Here is a 19,174-nt window from a genome sequence, read left to right as displayed (position 1 = left end):
AGAAAGAAACTGCACACACAGCGAGCGGGCGTTATCAGTGACCATAAGATTATTATTGCCAAGCAAGAACCTGCAGCTCGAGCAGGCTGAAGAAATCCTTTAATGCTGATGCAGGCTTCACAGTGTAGAAACGAGAACTCTAAGAAACAAAAGAGCAGAAGTCATGTATGAAACACAACACAGTTAACATGTGAAGCACTTAAAAGAAAACACAAATAAAACACTTCCAGTGAGGCGTGGCGATTTAAACATTGCCTGTACTGCTCAGCAGTTGTAATGGCATCAAGAATATCTGCACATAGTTCATAATTACAATTAGAATGAACATTTCTTTCACTAAACTCAAAGTCACTCATTATAGAGCAACATCACTATTTTAACGCAGATGCTCTGATGTAGTAGGTCCAAATACAGGATGGTGGGTCACCCACCCTCCTGCTCCAACATGGTAGGAAAATTATACGGTAGAAAATGTTTATATTCATAACAATGTGAAATTTCTGCTTTAAATACTTTTATATATGTTTTTAAAATGGTCCCTCCACCCACTTTGTCCTTTTTCAGACATTGAAATCGGAGGAAATGTTCCAAAAATGTGCTGATTTGAAAGTGAATGATGCCGATCTTTGTTTCCATAGCACAGATTTGTCTGAGACATCATCGAGTGTCAGCCTGTGCCTCTAAGGAGCGTCCAGCGTCCTGTTCATTGTCCATTTCTATCATAATGCATGCACTGGGGTTAAATATTGAATAACAATGTTCTTCCCACAGAGTTCAGACTCAATACTGTTAATAACAGACAATCATAGGGTCCTGCTGTCCACACTGTTATAGTTCTTACAGAAATACAGGCTGAAACATACAGACAGGAGCAGCTAAGAGAAGAAGAAATGTGCTGAAACTGTCAGAAAGGAGATTTATTTGTTTCCACTTTACATGTGAGCAGCACAGCAAACACAGTGAAGCCAGTTAACCTCAAAGTGCACCAGTCACAGTGGACACAGGACAAAGCATCGACTTTCATTACCATCAAACTTTGTTGTGATTTAACATTTACTTCAGCCTCCTTTAAATTTGATTCATGTGACATCAGGACAACATTCCAGGGAGAAGCGATCGAGCGGCGTCCCCCCGGTGTTTTATCCCACATCTCGTACTCAACGTTTCTTTCAGCCCAGAAAAGTTCATGTGATCATCGAAGATTTAAGCGTCAGCATCAAAATAAAAAAGAGCCAGATTTCAACCAGCTCCTAAGAATTTCAGGGACCTGTACAACCGTCACAATTTCAGTAAGAATCTTTCATGGTTTCATCAAATATGCTAAATTCAGTCCAACATAAACTGGTCAGTTCTGAGGAAGCTCTGTGATTTCATATGGAATGGCTCGGGCTCGAGTATCACATCCAAGGTTGTGTCAGATAAGGAAGAGAAGTGGAAAACAGCAGGACACCTGCAGCCTGGTGATACAGGAGCAATAAAAGCTGCACACAGTGCTATCAATGATCACCAGCAGTTATCAAACTGAAGCTAGACACCCGGATGTTTCTTTCACAGCACATAACAACATTTTAAACTGCTACAGTTTCAGTTATGCACGGCGAGGTTTGTCGCACACCTAGATCACACAGCCTTATACAAACAGGAAGAGGCGTGCTCAGCTCCACCTTCTCTGAGGCTACCCTGTAAATGTCACACGTGCCTCACAAGGAAAGATCTCAGCTGCCACACTGAGAGTGGTGAAGGCAAACGTCCAGCCTGGCTCCAGTGGCTAGTGCAGGTTGGGATACTTCACGCAGAATCTGTCAAAGGCATCATATATGGCCTGTCTGGAAATGAAACAGGTAACGTTAACGTAGCAAAGCTGTCCATGACAAACAAATCATATACGTAAAAATGATGAAATGTGTGAAATACTGTGAGGGTGGCCCAACTCTAACATCAGATTAACCAGACAACAGCCACAGTTTAACGAACATTCTCAGACATGTTAAACCGTCCACAGCCAGTTATCTGTCTATATGTACCACGCCTGAACCAGGAAGTGCAGCTGTGACACTTCTACAAACAACTTTGGCTCCTGTGAACAATTTCTAGATTTTTCTTTGAATTTGACGTCATATTTGGTACAGTGGAGATATCATTCAGGCATTGACATCTAGTCTAAATTCATATTCATAATGAAGGACGCTCTGGTCCATGACGCTCATTGTATTGTTACTAATGTCAACTTTCTGCTATAAAACAGCAATGTTTCAAAACTAGAGCTTGTAGAATAGAGCAGATAAATATGGATTGTGTGTATTCTCAGATTTAGCATGTTTTTGTGTGAGTATAGTTTAATTAGGCATAAATGAGAAACTTAAAAAACACCTTTTGGATCATTTTCAACACTATAACTTTACCTGAATATATTCTGTTTAAATAGGTATGCACTGATGTGTCCTCCTCTCAGATATCTGACTTCACAGCCTGGCCAGATCTCCTGCAGACTCAGGACTCCTGTTCGGGGCACATATGCATCCTCTTTGGCCTGGACGACAACGATGAGACTGGTATCTACAGGAACTGCAGCAGAGAGGGAAACACAGGGACATCTACACAACATTCTTTCACTTTTGTGCAAAACACATGCAAATCTTTTCTGCCAGAAGAGGGTGGTAGACACCGCAGGAACAGTGAGCTGTTAAACATGACTGAAGATCAGCTGGGTCCTCTGCAGTGACCTGTGCCTCCTCTCACACCTTCTTGTATAAGCCAGGACGAAGCTCATCCTATTTCCCTCACAGTGTTCTAGCTTCACAATGACAATCCTGGAGAATGATTACAATCCCTGTGTCGTTCATTCAGCAGCAGAACTGATCTTCTGTGCCTTTTGATGGTGTATCAGTATCAAACATTCAATAAATCCTTTGAACACAATATTAAAAGTAAAAATAATCACGCTGGAGATTGTGTACTGTTCATGTAACAGAGACAAAAGAGCTCGTAAGGAACTGTCTACATACGGCCCAAGGAGCGAGGACACAGGTGGGACAAGTCTCTATTTTAGCAACGAGCAGAAAACTGACACTTCCTGTGTAAAAGCAGATTAAACAAAGGCTCTACAGGTGCGAAAAAGACGGTGCTGAGTTTCTCTGATCTGAGGAGAACATCGTTTTTCATCAGCTTGTTGCGAGTCTCTTAATCCTTTCCACACTTGGCTGATATTCCTTCTATACGGTTTCAATTTTACAAGCCAACGCCTTCGTGGTGTCATTGTCCATCTTTCTGTTTTGGCGTCAGTAGTCTCACTCATTGTGCCATGCTCCAGTATCCACACTTTAATGGCAACAAACAAACCAGTATGACCATCACGACCTTCAATTCATCAAACGTCAGCAGCCAACGCTTTTATCACAGCATCAGCTCTTTAGTATCACCGCCAACTGTAACGACACCACCTGCAACCTTATTGGTCAAAACCATTTCTGACGGCTGTGATGTGCTGCTGACAACAACCATATACATTTGTGTTATATACTGGCATGTGTAGAATATACTTGTATATAGGGATGGGTATCGTTTAGGTTTTATCCGATACCGGTGCCAAATTGGTACTTTTGAAACGGTGCCGGTGCTTAAACGGTGCTCAAACCGGTGCTTAAAGAATGGAGAACACAAAATTGGTCCAAAAACCTCTCATGTTCAGCTGTTTTTTTTGTAAAAAGATAACAATGTTAGCCTTTTCTGCAGCTATAGGGCATATATGGTATCACTCTTGGCTGGAAGCAGTGCTTAAACAATGGAAAAACACAAACTTTGTCCAAAACCTCTCATGTTTAACTGTTTTCCACTTCTTCTTTGGTCATTTTAGCCTTTTTGGCCAGGGTGAAGGGAGTATCTGCCATCAAACAAGAAGACAGCTGCATGTAGCTATGATGATGTTTGCTAGTTCACCTTACATGCATTAATGTAATAACGTGGTTAGCCTACTCAACGTAAATTACACACGAACAACATGAAGCTACTCACGCAGAGAAGAACGGCTGCTGCTGCATCATCATCCTCATCATTTCTGCTACACTGGCAGGGCTAGGGGCCAGGACTCTCCTCTTCGTGTTTTGGGGGGATGTTGCATAACAGGCAACCCACCCGCAGTAGATGTGTGAGGTCTCGCAGCAAGCTATCAAATACGGCGCATTTCTCTGCTTTTAAAAAAACGCTATGCGTCGCCAGGTGTTTCATCAGATTTGAGGTGTTACCTCCTTTGACAGCATCACAGTATCAGCTTAAAGCACTTGTTGCTGCTGAGTTTGCATATTTTGCTGTGAAGTACAGCCAGACTTTTGACCGCTTCGCCTTGGACATTTTTAATCTGTAGCTCTGCTCTAAAAGAACGTACGTACCTGGCCCCGCCTACTATCCTCGGAAACGTAAAATGATTGGCTAGAAGTGTATCACAGCTCAGGAAAAAAAAGCACCGAAATAAAGCACCGAAATGTGCGCTGCTTTTCGGTCTGGTTACTACTGTTTATGTCAGGACACCGGTACCCATCCCTACTTGTATATATATTTTGTAACTTTGTAATATGTTGTATTATCCAGTTACTGTTCTTCATGTCCGGGAGCAACTCTGACCACAGGGATTAATTCAGTGTTGTGATTCTTCGCTTGTTCTTCTTTAAGCAGAGGTGTAATCATTCACTGCAGCACTCACCAGAGAAGTTGGCCATGTGTGTGCACTCATCCATCACTGCCTTCATGAAACTTATAGATTCTTTGTGTAAAGATGGACGACAACATTCGGCGGGATCCGTCCTTCTCCCGTGTGCGTTATATCCACCAAGAGCTCTGAGGAGACAGAAGAAACGGTTTTATGTCCCTTAATAATGAAACATTCTCACTGGGGATAAGACTTGCTTATTCTTATTCCATTATCGATATCACTTTCACAGCTTCTTTGCATCCTTCGGTCAAATGTTTGTGGCTGTGGAACCTGCCTGCAGAAGCTTGGCACACTTGATCAAGTTATTATTTTCCCCACTGTAGTATACAGTGCACTGTATACTACAGTGCACTGTATACTGTAGTGCACTGTATACTATTAAGTTAATGCATTTCACATGTCTGACCCTTTTTCACATTTTCCTAGCAAAACAGGAAAATGGAAATGGCTCAAGACTTTTGCACGATACTGGACGTCCATGTTTGTTGATACTGTAACCATAACAGGTTTATACTGATGGAAAATTGCATGTTACTGTGCACTGTTTGAAACATGCAACAGATGCTCAACCAGATGTTCGACAGCAAGTCTTAAAACACCTGTACTCTTACAATGCAGCATTAATGTGTGATTACACACGAGTTTCAAATGTTATAAACATTCCAACGCATCAGCAGGTGTAGTGATCGAACACTCACGTTGGCAGAGTTTCGAAGCTTGCTCCAACACTGCTCCCCAGCGACAACAGATGCTCTGCTCCGTCTGTGGCCCCACCACAGTCACGTCCTCCGTCCACTCTGCTGCACTGGCTCACTGACAGTTTGTGGTCTTCAGACAGCTCGTGGAAATGCTCGTCCACATTCGTTACAAGTTTGGGACCCATCTTAAAGGAATCAGCCTACCAGCAGTGGACACGCAGCAAAAGATGTAGTCATGCATGTGTTACACGTATGACACAAGACCAAAAACACAACAAGCACAGTTTCACACTTAACTTCTTCTTTTAGTAAACAAAGAAAAATTCAATCTTTGCAAAAAACATTTTACCAGCGTATTAGTGTGTGCAGAGGGAGTGATGAAAGGAAGACACGGGTACTTTCTCCAGTCAGTTGTACTCGTACAGTTGTGAAAGTAATCCGAGTAATATTCTGTACTCCTGTGAAACTGCAGGAACACTTACCCCACAGTACTCCAGCAGCTTGATGATCTCCTCTTCATACCGTGAATTAATTGCATATTGCTTCTCCAGCTGTGTCCAGTTCACTGCTTTACTCAGCACACCCTACACACACACACACACACACACACACTTTTCAGTCATTAACTGTTCCTCCTGCTCAAGAAATGATCAAAATGCAGATAAACATACAACTTTAACCCCTGGAGGGTCCTAGAAAAATGCATACACTATCGGGCTTAGAGCCACAAATCGACCACGCCCAAAAAAGTGCTATAAAAAATTTATATATTAATATTTTATTCCACTTTAAAGTCTTCACCACAAATAAACTCCTGAAAGATCAATAAATGTCAGCTCAGCCAGACTCAGTATCAACAGTCTTATCTGATTTTGACAAACTGAAACAATTTGACTCCCAGTTTCAGCTGCACTCAGACTCTGAACCATGAATTTAACACTAGTATTGGATCAGTAACAGCAGCTTTGCAGGCAGAAACAGTATGAAAGCAATAATAAGTGAATGTGTCCTTATAGATGTACAGCAGGTAGAACTGCTCCTGACCGTGGTGAACACACTGGAGGCTGTGGACCAGGACAAACAGGGAATTAGAGGGATGGGTTTGGGCCAGTTGGTCACTGCCAGGGACGCCATCTGGACACAAAGACACACAAGTGACACACTTTAGAGAGATAACACTGGGCTTGCAAGTTTCTTTCCCCAAATGAAACCAAGATGCTGCTCTGTCCCACTTTACGAACTCGGAGGCTTGTTCTGTTGAAGTGGAAGCTTCCCCACCCCCAACATGAGCCCATTGGGTGGGGGACGTACTCTTTAACTTAAACTTAGATTCTCTCTCAAAGGTTTTATTAGGAAATGTAACAAAACCTGGAAATCATGTCTCTTACTGGTGGACACCATCACTTTACTTCCTGAGACTGAAGTGAACTGAGCGAGGCGACATCATAAGTTTGGTGTTTTTTTATTTGATCTTATTTTTACTTTATTTTTTTTTCTCCTTTTGTTTAGTTTGGTCCTTCTTGTTATGCTTGTTGTGTGTATGGGTGTGTATGGGTGTTGAGACTGGATCTCTGCGGCGTCTTGTCTCGTGTGGACCTGGTAGGGGGAGAATTCGGATGGGGGTTTGCTGTTGCTAACTTTGTATGTCGTGGCTGAAATCAATAAAACAAAGTTGGAATAAGATGCTGCTCTCTCGTATAACAAGATCGACAACTAAACATTTAGTGGTAAAATGTTATTTGACAAGTTTCTTTGACTCACATATCCTCCCATAGAGATGCCCGTCATTCCCAGGGGCCAGTATCCTTCTCTCTCCAGCCAGCGAAGCAGGACTGTTGATTCCAGGATCAAAGCCCCGCCCATCACAAACAGGTCCGACACATTTTTTAGACTGGATCGTCTAAAACACTCAAATGATATCTATATTCAATTTACGATACGTTCATTTGACCTTTGAGAAAAATCGAGCCGTGACGTCTGTTTCTATAACAACATCCAACAGCTCAGTGCGTCTCACACAGTCTCGCTTTGTCAAATGAATCAGTTTAGAAACAAACGATGCTTGAAAACGACAGCCTTGCATTTAAAACGTAAATAAAGCCAACAGGTGTTTGAATCAGCCCATAAGTCTGATTTGGAAACATCGAAGACGTTTCTGCCTCTTTTCTCCTTCTTGTTGCAAACATGAAAACTAAATGAGAATCTTTGTCACAAAGTTAAAAATCACTTTTTTTAAATCGACTAAATTTTCCAAACCAACAACCAAACTGGTTTTAATCGATCAAGTCAACTTACAGTTGGTCTCTGGGTTTTCGATAACCATGTGAAGCATCAGTCAAGGAACGTTCGTAGCAGACATTAAATAAAAACAACAACATGACACAGCTGTCTTCTAATCAGGTCACTGGATCGATTCCCAGCTCCTCTGATCTACAAGTGTCCTCGGGCAGGATCGTGAATCGATGCATCCAAGTGCGTCTGTAACAGAAGTGCTCTATGAATATGTGTCTGAACAGGTGGCTGGTAGTGCACACTCTGTTTACAAACAGGTTATTACGGGAACTTTCCACAGCATGTTCGTCATGTGCTTGTTTCATCAGCAGCAGCGGCGACAGCCATCGTACTGGTTTGTACACTCGCTGACTGAGTTTCCATGTTTGTCGTGAGTTACTTTGAAAGAAAGTTAACAACAAACGATGTTGTTGTTGAAGACAACAGAAGGATATAATAAGGGTTCTCCAGAAGTAATGACGCCATTCCTGCCTCTTTGATCATGGGCCGAGCCATCAGGGTCCGCCGACGCCAGAAAAACTACAGGTCATAGAAACACAAGGACAGAAACAGCATTCCAAAGGTCATCATCACAGCTCCTGGATCCTACAGATTGTTGGGGTCAGTTTCCAGAGTTAACCACACACTTTGACACCATTTATTTATTAAATCTTCTCGTCTGACGCATTTCTCTGCTTCACAGTAAATCTGGACCTTGAACCAAGTCTGCTGCTCAACTTCTGAGGATTTCTTGCAGTAATGTCAAAAACACAGCAGAAGTCTTAGGTCTGAGGAATCATCTGGTCCCTAACAGCTTCTATAATTATGCAAATATGACCTCAAATGAACAACAGCACTAAACATACGACACTCTTCTCTATAAGTCAGAGGACTGGAGTTGATCCGGGGTCTGGACTGTGACGGGTCATTTCAGCTCGTCTGTTACAGACTTGCTTCTGTGGATGGGATCATTGTTCTGCTGCATGAGCCAGCTGTGGTCAGGCTTCAGCTGCTGGACACACAGCCTCACATTTCAGTTAATGTTGTGGTATACAGAGGAGTGGGTGGTCCCGGGGTCTGTGTATCGATGCAGACACAGATCATCCCCCTCCACCTTTGTGCTCACTGTAATCGGTGGAGGCAGATGGCTGCTGGGTCTTTCCTCCTTGGTGTTAATCAACACCTTAATGCTCCAGACTAACAAACTGCTAAAGCCTACGTAGTTTTTCACCCACTCAATGATAAAATGCCACGTGAGGTTTGGATCACCTCGTTTTAGAACCACGGGGGCTCACTACGACATAAGCTGGGTTTCTTTGTGTCAGCTGACACAAGGCTTCCTTCCTCTGTGTGCATTCACATGAAGGGAGTTTGACCCCTTGGATCCAGTGAGCGCTGCCTGCTGCAGTTAGTGACATTATCAAAGCACACGGGATAGAGAACTGTAAACAACACGAACATATATAACAGTGCTGCTGCAAATAAAGACATGTGAGTCGGTCTTGCTGCAGAAAATATTAATTTTGTGATTTGATGATCACGAGCTCACGTCATAAATTCTTTCTTTCACTGCTCGGTGCACTCTGAGAGCTGCTGAACATCAGAGCACATCGAAACGTTACAGGTTACTCTGTGTTTGGGACTCTGTCCTATAGCCTGATAATGGATGATATACTTGGTGATAAAAAGCTACTTTCTTTATATCCATGTGCTTTGTTTTACATGATTGTGGGAGGGAAGTGAACACTGCTCGTTGTTATTTCAAAGGAAAACAAGATTGTCAGTGGCCTTTACGGCCCACTTTGATCTTAGATGGTCTGGACCAGTCAAACTCCGCTTCTGTCAGTGTAAAGAAGTTACAACTACAACTGTTTTTCTACTTGATAAAGAAAAAGCTGCTGTGGCAAAGACAGAAATCCATCAGCACAACTCTGGACTTACATGGTTTTATTTTTTTGGTTTGGTATTGTAAGTATTTGTTTCAGCATTATGAGTTCTGTGGCGGCTGCCTGGGAGCACATTCATATTAAAATAAAGGTAAGAGTCTTACATGGTCTCCAGTCCCAGCTAAGTGGATACATACTGGTCTGTTCTTCTGCCATCTCTTAGGAACTATGAACTGGAACCTGGAACAACACAAACGATGAGAGCCGCAGGTCTACAGGCAGCATTCCCACAGCATAAGTAAAACATTTTCAGCACAAACACAGCTTACATTTCAGCCCTAACGACTCATGTGGCTAGCTCCAAATTCAGCAAATACAACCTCAGATGGAGCAGAACATGGCACATTAAACTATATCATTAATTAGGGCTGGGCCATATCACACCGTTCACGGTAATACCGGTGTAATGTTGGGCAACGATAGGAAAATGAAATATCCCGATAGAATATGGGTAAAACGCGCATGCGCATGGCGGCGACGCAGAATGAGAAGAGCGAAAGCAGATCGTTGAATGAAACGATGAAGCAGAACTGGTTTGTAAAAATGCAGCTTCACTGGTGTGGAACTGGTTTAGCTTTCCTCCGTCAGATACACAACAAAGCACTATTTTTGGTAGCGCATGCTAGCGGGCCGCCGTTATTACCGTGTTGTTTGGAAAATACGGCGCACTTAAAATCAATCATTTGATTGTTCTGAAAGTCGACAGAGCCCCTTATAATCCCGTGTGCCTTATGTATGAACTCTGGTTGTGTTTACTGACCTCGAAACGATTTTATGTGCACGGCGCTCGAAAATCTGTCAGATGTTTCAGTGCGACTTTGCTGAGCTACGAAGCCGCACCGCTTGATGGATTGTCGGAGCATTACGGCTACCGTAGGCGGAGCCTCGCGGAGTGATACGTACTGTGCTTCAACATAATGTTACCGTATTGTGTGTGTATGACCTCTTTTTAAGTGTTGTCGATATTATACATGGTTATGCTGAGGATGTGTCGGCCAGTTTCCACTGAAATGCCTTTTGGTTAAACTGTCAGCACGGATTTGCATTTGCACTGTTAAATGTTTATATAACTTTAATGCACATAAAAAAAGCTGCTTGTTTAAGTGAAAATACATTGATGGGTTTGTTTGTTTTTTGCACTAATAAAGTTGTAAAGTATTTTGTCTCGTGTCAATTATATCGTTATGGCAAGTTTTCAAATGTATATCGTGATAAATATTTTGGTCATATCGCCCTGCTCTATCTTTAATTATTTAATAGAAATTAAGGCAAATTGCAGAAACACTCTTATTGTTTGTATAGGAGTTAAGAACATTTAAAACACCAGTGCTAGTCAAAAGTTGCTACTTAAAGCAGCACAATGCAAACGTTCCTCTGTCAGGCCTCCTCTGTGGTTTGTTGGAAGTGAAGGTCTAGTATTGGAGGGTCTGGGCATCCATGCTGTTCAGGCAGTTATGAAGAGCAGCTGTTGCATTAATGACAATGCAGCAGCTTCTTGGTGTGAATCGAAGTGCACTCTGAAAACGACTCCTCCAAACGTGCTCCACTAGACTCCCAGTGTGCATATGGCTGTAGCACCTTTGCTCAGGTGTAATTCAGGTGTGGTGTAAACAAAAACTTTGAGCACGCCCACTGTCACCAAGCAACAATAATGATCATCTCCTCTTCCAAACACAGTGATGAGTTAAAATCCAGGAATCATGAGTGACACCTTTCAAACATGAAAGAATATTTGAAAACTGTAACTGGGGAGTGCATACACCCTGGACATTAATGGAAAACCAGTTCTTGGGATTCCTGTATTGCTCAGCATCTGGGATGGAGCGACGTTTTGTGGTTCCACTGATGCAGCCGATGACTCCTGGAAAGTTCCCAAATTCATAGAACTTGTAATTAACTCAGGTTTCAGCATCTGGGAAGTTTATGTTCTGTCTTCTCAATCCACAAATGGTCCTGCACACAGTGAACGACACTGTTGGTTCACCGAGCCCACATAAACCCCCAGCTTCTCTGTGGAAGGTGCCAAAAGACACAAAGTTAAGAGCACCTGCAGACTTACTGGACTTACTGGGTGAAAGACTGGGTTCCAAAATGAAGTGATCTCCACATCATTTACTTTATCCATTCGAAACGAGCTCGAAAACTGATGTCATCAAAAAGCTTCAGTGGATGACTTCTGTCAGCAATTTGTCTAGCAGACGGTTTTCATTGATCATCTCTGAGATTCTCCAAGTAACCCATGTTATTCACCAAACAACATGAACTCTGAAGTTAAACCTGCCTGCTGGGACGTTCTATTTAAACTTCAGTTTATGCCTGGACTAGCTCTGATCTCCCTCCAGTAAACAAGCGTAGTTTAGTCAGGAATAGGCTTAGTCTGGCACTGTTTATACCGTGACTGAGGAAGCAGATTTCTGTTAGTCTGCATTGGCTGTTTAAATCTAGGACTAGCTTTAATCTCTGTCTGGGAACCCGCCCCTATAGAGCGCCTCAAGTGCTCAGGTAGAGTAGATAAGCACTAGATAAGAACCAGTCCATTTACGGCTGCTATAAACAAGAATGGGTCGCTCTCAGGAGCTCAGTGACTTCCACCAAAGCACCGTGACAGGATGTCACCTGTGCAACGAGTCGCTGCCATAGATTTCACAGTCAGCTGTTAGTGGTATTATAACAAAATGGAGCCATGAGGAGGATGGCTGGGTACCATTACACAGCAGGGTCAGCTTCAGCTGAATTTTTGTTAAATAAATAACGACGCTGTAATTTCTGCACATCTGAGGTTGTATTTACCTGATTTGAAAAATTGGTAAGAACAAGATGTTTTTAACCATGTGCTGATATGCAAAACCTCAGACGTGACAGAGGGTATATGTGTCACGAGTTCAAGAAGTTTGAGGGTAACAATGCTGGAGAAAAGAAGGAAAACTAAACCGAACATTATGTTGCATCATTTTCTTGTTCCTGTTTTTATCTCGTCTTTCTCTAGCTGGTCATTGCATGCGTCTGCCACCCTGAGCTTATTTTCCTGTAACTATAACAGAAAATATTCATTAAAAAAAGGTTATTCAATGAATGTTTCAAGTTTAAAACAATAACTGAATAACTTTATTTTAAAACCCCGTCTGTATGTTTGAAAGACCCTAAACCAGCATCCACTTGGCCCTCTGGACAAAGCACCGCATCAAACTCGGAAACAACCCATTCTCCTGTCTATTCTCTGTCTCCTTTCATTGCAGTGGCAAACAACAGCACCTCTTGTACCTGGCCTTTACAGCCTCTTGTGGCAGGATCCCAGGAACCAAATGCTCCAGAGGAGAGATAAAGAAGCCCTCTTGGACATGACAGTCAGCAAGCTCCTCTGTCTGCACACAAACACACAAATAATAACTAATAATACAAAAACAAAACAGCACAAGAAGGAAAAGAGAGGAAATAAATGATGTACCTTGTTTATATAAACGGGATAGTCCTGAGGAACCAGAGACTTGCACTTCTCTCTGTCTCCAATTATCTTTCGAAACTCAAAGATTCTACAAAACAAACAGACACATCAGTTTGCAGCTGAGGACGTGCTGATCTCATCCACGACCTGCTCACTGTAAGCTGGAGGTTACCACCTGATGAAGTGCGGGCGAAGGCAGCTCGACCACCACTAGCTCTAGGAAATCACATGATAGGGCGGGGCCGGGTTTCACAATGACCTCACCCTGGCTGATTGTGAGCCACACCCGTTTTCACGCCTTGGCTCGTGTGATTGGGTAGAGGATCAAGAGGGGGTCCATGACCCTCTTGGGGGGTCTCACTAATTTAGAAGATCATTTAGCCTAGAACAATATAAAATAATGATAAGCCAACAATTATAGAAAAAAAGCTAAGACACCTTCCTGTTCATCACTGACTGAAGAACCAACCCCAGCTGCCTTACATAAGACTGACACTGACTGATCCAGAGTTAACTTCAACTATCACTTCCTCCAAACCATCAAGTCTATTAGATTCAATTCTAAGCTGCCCAAATAAGTACTACCATTAATTAATGCTTCAGTCTTAAATATGATCAGTCTATGCCACTGATGGGCTACAAACCTTTAAGGTGGTAGTAATTAAACTGTGCATTACTCCTCCCAGCTCTCTTAGCTAATTATAGGCCAATCCTTCCTTTTAATTTCCAAAACTCTTGAAAGAGCAGCTGTGTGTCTGTAAAGCAGTTAACTGGTCATCAGCTACAGTACTGCAGAGAAACTCAGGGTTGTTCTTCAATGCGTGATGAGCAGGAAAATGCCCTAGCTGTGCAGAGGGCTGTTTGTACAGCAACAAACTCTTTTTCCAGGCTGAATGAAGATCTTCTAAATTACTAAGACACCATTTCTTCTCAAGCTTATGAGTCAGCTGCTTTACGATGTGTGTTTAAGACATAAGAGAGTCAAGTACTTGTGATTTGAGGTTTTGTTTTTGGGTCAGCATATCCAGAGTCGTACACAGTGAGGATGTAAGTCTATTAACGAGATGATCAACCTGTGTGGAGGGTTTGGGTACTGTGTGGTGCACAGTACTGAAGAGCATGACAGAGGAGGAATTATGTCCTTAAACTTAGTTATAACACTTTTCAAGACATACTGTCAGTTAATGTATTCCCAAATGCTGTGTAATCCGTTATTGTAACTTTAAAGAATGATTTCATCTGACCTGAGTACTAAATCAGAAAAGTCTGAGTACAGGGTGGGTCATTCATATGGATACAGCGTAATAACATGGGAATGGTTGGTGGTATTAAAGTCCTGTTTGTGGCACATTAGTATATGTGAGGGGGCAAACTCCTCAAGATGGGTGGTGACCATGGTGGCCATTTAGAAGTCGGCCATCTTGGATACAACTTTAGTTTTTTCAATAGGAAGAGGGCCATGTGACACATCAAACTTATTGGTAATGTCACAACAATGGTGTGCTTGGTTTCAACGTAACTTTATTCTTTCATGAGTTATTTACAAGTTTCTCTTTGTTCACAGCCATCGACATGTCGAAGAGGTTAACACGTGAGGATCGAAATTGTGTTGATATCTGGTGAACGCAGTAACCGGGTCATTGCAGCAGATTTCAATGCAAGACCCCCTACGAGACCACCCATCTCCCATGCTGCAGTCAGCAAACTGCTTGCTCGTGAAACTGGTTCAGTGTTGGATTTGCAAAAATGTGGACGCAAGAAAACTGTCACTAATGAAGAAACATCAGTGGCTGTCCTAGCTTCATTCAGCAAGAGCCCACAGCGTAGCACTCGCCGCATGTCACTGGAGAGTGGCATTAGTCCAACATCCCTTCGGCGGATATTAGCTACTCACAAATGGCAGCCTTACAAACTCCAGCTGCTGCAGCATCTCAACGAGGATGACCCAGATCGGCCACATAATTTGCAGAATGGGCAAAACAAAAACTGGAACAGGACCCTCAGTTCACGCAGAAGATTTTGTTCAGTGATGAGACAAACTTCTATGTGAATGGTGTTAACAAACAAAACCACCGCTATTGGTCTGACACTAACCCACATTGGATGGATCCCTCCAAGACTGTTGGCACAGCAAAAGTGATGGTTTGGTGTGGTATATGGGGCACAACGATAGTGGGTCCATTCTTCATCACTGGAAACCTCAAGGCCACTGGATATTTGAAGTTGCTACATGATGATGTGTTTCCCTCTTTATGCACTGAAGCTGGCACGTTCCCTGAGTTTTTACAGCAAGATGGTGCACCACCACATTATGGGTGCAGGTCCGAGCATTCCTAGATGAACAGTTTCCTGGAAAGTGGATTGGTCGTCGTGGGCCAGTTGAATGGCCCCCAAGGTCTCCCGATCTGACCCCCTTAGACTTTTATCTTTGGGGTCATCTGAAGGCAATTGTCTATGGTGTGAAGATACGAGATGTGCAGCACCTGAAACTACGGATACTGGATGCCTGTGCTGGCATTTCTCCTGCGGTGTTGCTATCAGTGAGTGAAGAGTGGGAGAAGAGGGTTGCATTGACAATCCAACACAATGGGCAGCACATTGAACACATTTTATGAGTGGTCAGAAACTTGTAAATAAGTCATGAAAGAATAAAGTTACGTTGAAACCAAGCACACCATTGTTGTTCTTGTGACATTACCAATAAGTGTGATGTGTCACATGGTCCTCTTCCTATTGAAAAAACAAAAGTTGTATCCAAGATGGCCGACTTCTACATGGCCACCATGGTCACCACCCATCTTGAGGAGTTTGCCCCCTCACATATACTAATGTGCCACAAACAGGACTTTAGTATCACCAACCATTCCCATGTTATTACAGTGTATCCATAGAAATGGCCCACCCTGTAGAGTAAAGTGGGCATCTACAATTCCACCCCTCAGGCAGGAGGCTCCGGTCCATTCGCACCAGAACCTCTCGCCATAAGAACAGTTTCTTCCCCTCTGCTGTTGGACACATGAACAATAACCGTATGACTGTTCCCACCACTAACACATGACCCTACGCTGTGTTCACTGCATCATTCCATGTTTGGCACTGATCACCACCTGCACTCATGTATATATCATGTATATATCTATCTACTTAGCACTTTTAATTTTTATGTTTATTTAAGCGTAATTTATGACAGTATGTTTGCACTAAGTACCGCAGCAATTTCCTAATGTTGTAAACCTGCTCAACATTTGGCAATAAAACCCTTTCTGATTCTGATATCACAAAGAATCAACTTTTCTTCTGTGGTTGGCTTCACTGTGTGGTTGAATTTAGCACAACTGCAGTACTCCCCGACAGGACACTTGTGCTGCACTTGCTAAACGCAGGCGGGAAACAGTTATTGTTTGGTGCACGTACAGAAAACATTGGGTTTCAGAGCGCAGTGCATGCCCCGTCCTATGTGAAAGGGCCATGACAAAATGCTTCATACCTCTTGAGGTCTTCAGGCTTCCCCCATCCCCCAATAAAGAGTTTGGTGAGGAGCAGCCTTCGGTAGAATACATCCAGTCGGCTCACACCCATGGACCAGCCCCTGGCATCTACAAAGAGAAGGACATGCTTTATTCTGAAAGTGCTTACTTCCTGTAGGATTGTTAAGAACAGAAAATAACAAAAAAAAGTCAGATGCTAATACATCTTTGTTTGACAACTGAGCAATATACCTCCCCCAAAAAAGGTTAAACGAGTCGCTCTACGAGCACCGATTCCTTTGAGTCAGTCGTGTTCTGTCAGGACAAGCAAGGCAGGAAGTGCTTGAATGTCCAATGTAAAGATGAGGATACATGAAGACAAAGGAAATTTCAAATCTCACAGGAAACAGTAGTTTGCATCTGTTTTAAAAGCGTGTCTTTCTCACAGTGATAACGGCTGGAGCTCAGTAAGCTCAGAGGCCAGCAGTGTTTTTCTGGTGGTTTGTGCATGTACATTATGGATAAACCACTGGTCTATGACAGTAAACTGATGGGAGAGCAACCTGCGAGACAAGCTGCCAATGGGTCTGCTTTCACTGTCCTGAGATCAGTTAGGACTAGTGCTTGGTATGGAAAAAAGCTAGCATTAGCAAGTAAATAAGCTTTAGTGATTTAGCATCGTAATAGACAAGTTTCTGTTTGCTAACCACTTGGCCAACATGATGCTAAAGGGTGAAAACGTTGCTAACTCCATTAGCTGACCATTATCGAACGTTGGGTCTAATAACACTGGAACACTGAACAGCTGCTTTGCCAACACTCCTAATTCTGTTTTTTATTCCTATTTTAATGTCTCCTTGAATATACAGACAGCTAACCATGTCTGCTCAAACCTTTTAATTCAGGTTATTATATTGTTAATAATCATTTTTGAAAAATCAAGACTGATTTAGGATATTTTCAGTGGAAAATACATTGAGGTTCAGACTCTGCCAGCATTTAATGGCTGAATGTTAACTTGTGAACAAATTCAACATAAACAGTTGAGCATCCTGTATTTAACAACTCGCTCTGAAACACATTTCATCCCACTTAAGTCTTAAAATAACTTCAGCCTAGTCTTCACTCAAACATGTGCCAGTTCCCTAATGTGACAGACCTTTTCTCAATCAGTGTGACTGATTACAGCATGAATGACGACTGCAGGAAAACTGGCTGACATAAGCATGATCATCTACTGAGGCAGGGTTAGAAAGATGGAGACAAAACATTTTATTCTTAAAGTCTCTGTCCATATGAGTGAATTATTGTAAAAGCAGTTAAGTACAAAAAAAGCAAACCAGATATAACAAAATAACAAACTGTGCACTTTGGCAGTGACTTTATGAATGAGGAAAGAGTGTCAGAGAGCTGGTTGAGGTGCAGCAGGAAGGGATAAGTCAGGAAGAAAATCTGCCAGCGAGCATGTTACGTTCACATAGTCTGTCAGCCACCACCTCACAGTTAACAGACTCATTTTTAGCCATCTTCCTGGAATAGGGCGCAGATCTCAGTCCAACAGAGTACATTTAAGATGTGACAGAACAGAGCTGCCGAGTAATCTGAAGGATCATGCAGATCTCCCATTACACTACTCTGATGAAACGTATCACATTTCTCTTCATAAAGTGATATTTCCCCGGTTGGTTGCATTGCCATTTGAAACTGAGCAGATATAAGAACATAAACAAATTTATATATTTCATGTGACTTCTCAACTCTAGCTCTTCTCGCGAGATTTGACAACACTGACATGAGCAGAGGTCGTCAGGGAGGTCTGGCGGCTGACTTGACCTAAAGCTTGATTAGGGCACATTTCTAACAGTGAGCCTTCAGAGGAAATACTTCCTCCACATACTCGGATCACGACGGCGCTTTAGTTTTATGACAGAAACAAATCAGAACAAAGCTGTCAGTGATGTGCGGTACAATGACGGGGTGACTCGTAATTTCCATTTCCATGCATAATCATCACCTTGTTACAGCATAAAACGCGATATCGTCTTCCACTGGTCGCTGTGGGTAGTAACTGTAATAACAACAACACGCTGACAATATAACGCAGAGACCAGCTGTACGACGGACACCGCCACGCGTTTCAACTTGCTGCTAGCTGTAAGTTAGCAAACTTCGCCTTAGTCATTCATTAGCGAGTTTCAAACCATGCAAACACAGAGAGAAACAACAGCACTACCTCAGTCTGTACCCGAACGTATATCTCTGGCTTTGCTCGCACGGCTAGTTGAGCTAAGGAAGGCAAATGTAGTGACTTCGTCAAGCTACTGGGAGGAATGGTCGCAATTTAAAGGAAAAAACGGTCGGAACTTCCGGTGTTCCAGATTAACCGGTTTTCACGTTATCTGGTGTTTGTTAACGGTACAACCTGTCAGAACAAGCTCCAAGTTTCAGATTCGCCACATTTTCAGACATTTTCGGAAGAAATTGAATTTTAAAAGACGCGTGTTTAGTTCAGAGTATCAAACATGACTTTTTAAAGATAGAAATATTTTTTTAAAAATCTGTACGATCATTATTATTATTATCGATAAAATGAAATAAAAAATAAGCGACTGTTCCCCGGACGACAACGGAATATTTTACAAGCC

At 42.5% G+C, this 19,174-nt stretch overlaps 1 protein-coding gene across 3 annotated transcripts; it reads right to left on the bottom strand.

Moving 5' to 3' along the window:
- Positions 1-902: 902 nt before the first annotated feature.
- abhd18 (abhydrolase domain containing 18) lies at positions 903-18,918 on the bottom strand. Of its 3 annotated transcripts, none has more exons than XM_023153432.3 (14): positions 18,763-18,918; positions 16,550-16,658; positions 13,066-13,150; positions 12,882-12,982; positions 9,725-9,800; positions 8,130-8,214; positions 7,699-7,726; positions 7,165-7,303; positions 6,448-6,537; positions 5,886-5,987; positions 5,404-5,603; positions 4,697-4,830; positions 2,403-2,565; positions 903-1,822 (listed from the first exon to the last, which is right to left on the bottom strand). In XM_023153432.3, exons 2-14 carry the CDS (start codon positions 16,639-16,641, stop codon positions 1,789-1,791), a joined length of 1,329 nt encoding a protein of 442 aa, XP_023009200.1. In that variant the 5' UTR covers positions 16,642-16,658; positions 18,763-18,918; the 3' UTR covers positions 903-1,788. The 3 variants fall into 3 exon arrangements, with proteins under 3 accessions (XP_023009200.1, XP_004566676.1, XP_004566679.1); XM_004566619.4 differs by having other exon boundaries at positions 903-1,826; positions 18,763-18,917; XM_004566622.4 differs by lacking the exons at positions 7,165-7,303; positions 7,699-7,726; positions 8,130-8,214 and having other exon boundaries at positions 903-1,826; positions 18,763-18,917.
- Between the last annotated feature and the right edge of the window lie 256 nt (positions 18,919-19,174).

The sequence above is a fragment of the Maylandia zebra genome, linkage group LG2 (assembly GCF_041146795.1).
Source record: "Maylandia zebra isolate NMK-2024a linkage group LG2, Mzebra_GT3a, whole genome shotgun sequence".
Classification (NCBI taxonomy): Eukaryota; Metazoa; Chordata; class Actinopteri; order Cichliformes; family Cichlidae; genus Maylandia; species Maylandia zebra.
This window is presented reverse-complemented; position numbering and strand designations above follow the sequence as displayed.

What these genes read in the sequence shown, in the direction of transcription:
- abhd18 (XM_004566619.4), bottom strand. Translation starts at nt 16,641, where the DNA reads ATGGGTGTGAGCCGACTGGATGTATTCTACCGAAGGCTGCTCCTCACC. An exon ending in ATCCCGTTTATATAAACAAG is followed by an intron (nt 12,983 to 13,065) that starts GTACATCATTTA and finishes GTTTGTGTGCAG; the next exon opens with ACAGAGGAGCTTGCTGACTG. An exon ending in AGCTGCTGGAGTACTGTGGG is followed by an intron (nt 5,604 to 5,885) that starts GTAAGTGTTCCT and finishes CACTGCTGGTAG; the next exon opens with GCTGATTCCTTTAAGATGGG.